This window comes from Polyodon spathula, chromosome 18 (genome assembly GCF_017654505.1).
Source record: "Polyodon spathula isolate WHYD16114869_AA chromosome 18, ASM1765450v1, whole genome shotgun sequence".
In the NCBI taxonomy this organism is placed as follows: Eukaryota; Metazoa; Chordata; class Actinopteri; order Acipenseriformes; family Polyodontidae; genus Polyodon; species Polyodon spathula.
Window position 1 is genome coordinate 25,574,156 of NC_054551.1, and position 7,021 is coordinate 25,581,176.

A 7,021-nucleotide genomic window follows, 5' to 3' on the forward strand; every position below is an offset into this window, starting at 1 on the left:
AAATGCAAGAGGAGATAATAAACAATATACAAAGCACCTCACTCTTATGTAATCCAAATCTTCTTATTGCTATTCTTCTTGAAGAAGATGAAGTGAAATATTCTTTATCTGACTAATAATACTGAATTATATGTGTCCTGTGGGATGCTTTTACAAAGTGGACTCATCTGTCTGTGCTATGAAACAGCGTGATGCCAATTAGAACACTTCTAAAGTAAGGGCTTTGTAGCCTTTCGTTAGCAAGGCAAGCCACGATAAATTATTGGTCAACAGAAGGGGTGCTGTTTAGGCACTTTCAGAGTAATAATTAGGTTATTGCTGCCTGCTGTTTGGCTGCACCAATAGCCATTTATTCCAACTTTGCTTTCTTCTTAAGGTACGATAATACTACAGTTCAGCAGTAAGCCACAACAATCTTGTGTTATCAGATAATGTTAAACTAAAATGTGTTTTTCTGTATCTGGAATGTTCTGAAATCTGGACCTGTGTTGGAGTCAAAAATTGACTTAAAAAAACAAAAAGTCAAAATAAGAAATCCAAAAAACGAAAGAACAAGCATGCTTGTAGTGAAAAAGCTGTTATAAAATCATCCCCGACCTTAAACAAAACCAAAAAAACACTAGGCTAACTAATAGAAATATTTAAAACGCTGAAGTGATCCCATTATTCTAATTTACTGTATCTCAAAGTGAATTGAAATAGCTATATTAAGCATGTCACATGGTAATTACATTGTAAATACTTGCGGTGCAACTCTTTTATTAAGATATACCAAAGCCAAGTCATTCCTTACAGAGAGTAAACGCCGAGACAGACTTCAATGACAGACAGTTAAATTGATCCAGACCAATGGGTTGCATTCTCATTTTCAAGCTCTGATTTCATGGAAAGAAATCTGAGATGAAACACAAAGTTCACGATAAGGACACAGAGGTAATAGTTAATAGTTCATGTTTTTGGGGTTTTTTTTGCTTTATATTTGTGTGTCATACATTCTAACATAAAGTTTTACAGTTTTGTGATCTGATCGCCTTCCTAACCTAACAATGTGAATTTGCACTGTACCTGGCTGGTCTTTGGGGTGTATTCACAAAGGGTATTTTCTGCACATATTGTTTGAATAGGAGATATTCATGAAATGCATCTGGCAGCTTTGTTTCGAGCAGTCCCCATGTGGAACCCCTGACCAGCACAGCTTATGTTATGAGCTTGGTGGGGTTGTTTCCCAACATTGGCTAGATCTGATGAACTCTTTCATCCTTTCACTAGGATTGTAGCAGGCTGCTAGACTGCGTCCAGGCTCCACTGTGTTGTGCAGACAGCAAGTGCTTGGGCTTCTCCAGAGCTCACAATATGATACTTGAAGAATGTCCTGCACTCTTCTGCGGCTTGCCTTTTATATGTCAGCTTTCTTTTGTCAATTGTATCCCATTAGATTGTAATGTAGCGACCGTAGCGCATCATAGCGCCCCCCCTCCCACCACCACCACGGAAATATATACACAATGAATGTAAACAATACACAGGAGACATTTTTTATTTAGAATTGTGTTTTAATTTTGCCACATATCTCAAGACATACTATACACAACAACATTTTGTTCTGTACAGAACATTCAGTGATAATGCTCGATTGGTATTATAATGGGTGTGTTTAACCAAGCAACTACCATGGAATCTGACAGACACACGCGCACGCACACACACACACACACACGTACACATTTCCATATTTACATTTCATAACACTACTGGAAGTTGAAATAGAGAAAGCAAACTTCTTCTGAAAGGAATTGAAAGATGATGGTCACTTAAAAATGCCTTTTAAAAGTCAGATTTGGTAGGTCACTAAACCGTTTTTCTTATTAATTTCCAAGCTCCTTTTTTTTTAAAATAACCTCAGTACCAGCACAGACTCCTACCATTGTTCTTCCTGTCCAGGCCTCAGCTTTTGACAGCATCCTCACATCTTTCTGCCTGAACACTTGTCACACGCTGTTGCTCGCTACATTATTGAATTGGTTTTAAGTTACTTTGAATGACAGGGCCTGATCCAATAGTGACTCTCCAACTGTGACTGACTCTTTCTTTTTTAGCTCTATTCAGACTGCCTCTGATGTCATCTTAGCAGCCACCTGCTGTACAGGTTTCAGCACAAGACATCCTTTGCCTGCTGTTAAAAGGTCACCTGACTCTCAGAACTGCTTCAGAAAACCTCATTCAATAAGACACCCTCTTAATACTTTAAAATAGCTATCTGGTTTCAAATGGAATACTGTTCCATATTTATATATCAGATAGAATTGTTTGTATTTAATATACATTTTTGGGTTACACCAAAAATATTCTCATGAATTTCAGTGGAATGTAAGGAGCACATCTATTCCTTTTTATTTATATGGATGTGTTCCTCTCCTCACAGATTTTGATTCTGCGATTGGGATTTTTATAAAATGTTTTTATAATGGATGCCTGTGCACACTATAGTTTCACAATACCACGAGGAATATATTCAGAGTCAAGGACTCCAAGAAGTTCATGTATGTTTTCTACACCTATTGAATTTTATGGTGGCTTAATACTAATGTCAATTAAGTTAAACATATAGTTAATTTACTTTACAAGTGCATAAATAGTATAACATCCGGTGCATATTAGAAGATAGCTATGTTTTCTGTGCTGTAACTCATAAAGTAAACATGTTGGTTTATGAAAAAAGATGCATTCTTTGTTAAAGTATTTTAAGATGTTGTAATTTAACATTTAGGCAACAACACTATTGCACTGCAATGGTTTGTATTGCACTCCAGGCAATATAACATTATTACATTTATATCCAATATGATTCTCCATATAATAAATAACATGAAAGATAAATAGCAATTTCAGATCTTGTACTGCACAATTACATTCTGATACTGTAAAGCCTGGATGTAAATCTAATCATTAAAAGTATTCACATTCTGTAGGTTTTGGGTCGGTCTTGAGAAATGCTTCTAATGAAGAGCTCATGAGGCAAAATAAGAGTCCTGCATGGAGTAGAGCCGGTCAATGGGATTCAGCAGTCCTGGTCCAGCTTCAGATGCAGAGAGAAGACAATCTCCCAGGTTACTGACTGACGTGTCGCTGTCTATTTCATTGAACAGGGATTCGTTATCTGAAAGAGGAGAAAAGTGTTCAACAGTTAGGGATATGATGATGAGGTCAAACTGAAGTGCCTTTGGGCCAAAAAAAAAACCCTGCCCAGCCTGTGTTATTCTTTGCATGTTCATTCCTTTGCCTTTATTCCCTGTGCCTTGCAGTCCTGCACCAATTCATATAGAATCATTGAATGATGTTTTAATGGTAGAATTGTTACCATATGGGAGCATGTGATCCCCAGGCATTTGTGGTGGCGTTAGTCCCTGACGAAAAGGGTCCACTTTGTATAAGGCCTGTTCCATAGCTGTAATCTGTTGCTGGTGCAGACGTGAATATGGGTGCATACCATCTAGGTCAGGATTGATACCATCCATCGTTGACACTGGAATGACATAGTTAAATAAATACAGGGGTGAGACAAAAATGTGACTTTGATTATTGATGCAGTTATTGATCTTCAGTGATCTTGTGCTGTACGTGTGCCAGTTTAAACAACCATACCTGAATGCAGTCTTTGGGGGTTGTAGGGATCTTGCTGCTGCTGCTGTTGTTGCTGTTGCCGTCTGGCGAGTTTCTTAATCTGTTAGGCAAACAAAGTAATCGCTAAGTCTAAATTAAAAAGATAATTAGACAAGTTAAACAGTGACATCTACACTCATGACATTAGCAAGTAAAAAAAAATAAAAAATACCTTCGCCCTTTGATTTTGAAACCAAACTTGTACCACTCGAACGCTTAGTCCTGTATCAGCTGCCAGTGACTCTCTTACCTAGGAATAAAATGCTTATTAGATTAATAAAAAGGTTAATAAGAAAAATAATGTTTACATCTTATGCATAAGCTAAAAACAACTTTTATTACATTCCAGACAGACACAAATCTCAACTCTTCCTTTCTAGCTTTTCAGAAGAAAAAAAAAAACATTTATCCTTTTGTCAGCTCTAAACAGCACCACCCTCTCTTTCACAGAAAGAATTATACGAAATATTGATCTGCTACTGTTTAGATGAATTACATTTAGTCTATTTTCAGTGGAAACACAGTACAGTTCAGTATGCTCAAATCACAACCTTTAACTTCCACCATAATGCAGGTAAATGGGTTAAGCCATAATTAGTAAACTATCACGCAAACCTTTCTGCAAGGTTTAGAGGAGACCTCAAAAGAAGCTTTGAACGCCCGTCTCTGCTGGGTTGTAAGGATAGTTCGTGGGCGTTTTGGTCGTTTGTGATCTCTGTCTTCCCCTCCTTTCCCTGCATTGCCAGGCTTCCCAGTGTTCTCCTCCTCTTCAATTTTATCTGAATGGCATGAAAAGAGTAAGACTCAAAAGTTACCAAAAGGTTTTAAATAATAACACCAAATAGTGCAGTTAACAATTCCCAAAAGGAAGCTTTGTGATTACTTATTTTATCATAACATATTTTATATTAACACATGTTGCCGTGGTGTGTCTTTGTTTTCAAACCCCAGGATGTGCACCATTGGTATGATGTATTAAATTATTTGTCTCCTTGGCTTAAAACTAATTGATATTTTTAATTAAAGTTCGGGAGGAGGGTCAGACACCAATCTTTGCGTCACAAATTGAATCATTCAATTTACACATTAGCTAATTAAGATTTGTAGCACTATAAATACCCTCTTCACTTTCCTCTCAGTTGCGTTTCGATTTCATCGTAACCCACCACCTCCTCATCTCCACCTTTCTTAAAAACAGTTTCTATATTTTATCAATGGGCCTCTGTGCCTCTTCCATGCAGCCAGGCAGCGAGCCCTCAAACCAAGTTAGGTTTGACGCCAAATGAAAGCTTATATACAACCTAATTCTCTGTGAAATTGCATACTCCACATTCTCCCCAATAAATAGTTGTACTAAAACATTTCGTGATTGATGTTTGTCCCGAACTACTGAAATTAAGTTAAATAAAGATGCTTCTGCAAAGTAGCGTGATAAGAATTGCCCAAGTGGTGTTTAAGGAGGTTGTATCAGGTCCAGTTTATACGACGTGGTTTTAAACCACGATTGCTTCTTGTTTTCTGCCTGTGCTTGTACCCGAGTCAGAAGCTGCTGGGCTGACAAGACTCAGTAGCTCTCGTTCCTTCTCATAGTCACTCCTGCACAACAGCTGCCCCTCCTTCAGCAAAAACTCGTCTCCTTTCTGCAGCCGCCGCTCACACACACAACAGCAGAAGCAGTGCAGGTGATACACACTCTTTTGTGCCCGCATCACAAACTCTGCAGGGGTGATCAGCTCCAAACAAGCATTGCACTTCACTGCAAACAATCTGGTCAGGGAAACAAGAGGGTCAAAAAAATACGCCATTAGCAGAATTAGCTTTTTCACACAAGGCAATAAACACACTGCCAGTGGTTCAAGTCTTTCTTTGCAAATAATTACAGCATGCGTATGGTACTGAGCTTTAAGACATCAACTGGGATTTTCATCCACCTAAACCCCAACCTACCAAACTGTAATCTGCTGATGTTTTCTCAGCACTTTCTAGATTAATACAAAGCTTATGATGAGTGTTTTAAGAAGACAGAGCAAGTTATAAATGCAAATGCTTTATAAATCATATTTTGGACATCTATGGGCATTGTTTAGGTAAATATCAAAATAAAAAGGAATGGTACTATAATGTGGGTACAATGTATTTACTGGAACGGTTTTAACAAATTCGAAACATTTTTTTTTTTTTTTAACAAAATTGTATTTGTTCTGACAGCACCATTGAACTGATTCCTGTGAGTCACTATTTCTCCTGGTAGGCTTACTGGCGACTGACTTTTCCTTTCCTTGTAGGAATATGTCAAAGTTATTTGGAATGTTGCTGAGTGGTTGCTTTCATTCTGGTAGTTGACAAGGCCCCCCACTGCAGAGTGCCCCTTCCCACTGAGAATGGCAAGTATAAGTTTTAGCACCTGGCAACCAAACTTGGACTAAGCCTTTTAAACTATGAGTGATTTTTTGGCTGTTGTATCAAGGACTTCAGTCCTATGGAGAGAGGAGAATAAAACTCCCCATGCAATGGCTCCAGTCAGGGGAAGAATTAGGTTTCCCGTGGGGTATGCTGATCCATGGCATTACCTTAATTATACTTAACTAACCAAAAACAAAAGAGGCTAACACAGCCCCATGTTAAATATCTCAGTTTATGCCTAATTTGTTTGTGTCCAGTTAATTTTAGAATTACCAATAACAGAGTAAAATACAGTTTTTTGTAATTTTTTTCATCCTTTTTCATTAATCAAGTCTTTCAAACTCTTTTTAAATTATGTAGTTAGACGTAGAACAGAACAAGCTCTTCCACCTCAGTTAAATTAATGGAAACAGGAGGCCCACAGTTCAGATATTAATTTGATATTAACTTCTAAGTACGTATGTAGCTAATTACAGTGCACTTATAACAATTAAAGATTTATTTGACGTTGCTTTGTTAAACATAATTCTCAGTTGCCTCAACATGACATATATGCACAACTAAATTTAGAATTATATTTATATATTTATATTTAGAATTTATAAAACTGGTCAAATAAAATACCAAACTATCAGAGTTCAAAGCATCCTAGCATTAGCATTTAGCATGTCATCCAAAGTAAAAACACATCTCCAGGATACAAAAATATCTCCAGGAACTGGTGTACGAAAAAGAGGATTTGTTTAATAATTTAACCTTTTCACTGTAGCTATTGACAGCCAATAAGTTGAAGCTGTATTGAAAACACTTGGAAGGAGAAAAGAGACACGGTGAATTTATATAAAAGCCATTAGTGGCTGGATATTGGGGGAAATAACAGTACAAATGAATTTCACACTGCTCCACCAAGCACTTATAGCAGGGCTTAACAGAAGCCTACTACGCCCGCTTTAAATTT

General features: G+C 37.4%; 1 protein-coding gene across 2 annotated transcripts in view; it reads right to left on the reverse strand.

Annotated features, from left to right (window-relative positions):
• Window positions 1–1,405: 1,405 nt before the first annotated feature.
• LOC121330768 (LIM homeobox transcription factor 1-alpha-like) overlaps window positions 1,406–7,021 on the reverse strand; it is a 10,570-nt gene continuing 4,954 nt past the window's right edge. The window contains exons 3-8 of one of the 2 annotated variants that reach the window (XM_041277517.1): window positions 5,195–5,427; window positions 4,276–4,439; window positions 3,833–3,910; window positions 3,643–3,721; window positions 3,359–3,523; window positions 1,406–3,157 (exon numbers count right to left, since the gene is read on the reverse strand). In XM_041277517.1, the coding sequence (XP_041133451.1) occupies window positions 3,009–3,157; window positions 3,359–3,523; window positions 3,643–3,721; window positions 3,833–3,910; window positions 4,276–4,439; window positions 5,195–5,427 (868 nt within the window). In that variant the 3' untranslated portion in view covers window positions 1,406–3,008. The remainder of the gene's footprint in view (window positions 3,158–3,358; window positions 3,524–3,642; window positions 3,722–3,832; window positions 3,911–4,275; window positions 4,440–5,194; window positions 5,428–7,021) is intronic. The other variant, XM_041277516.1, reaches the window with a different exon arrangement.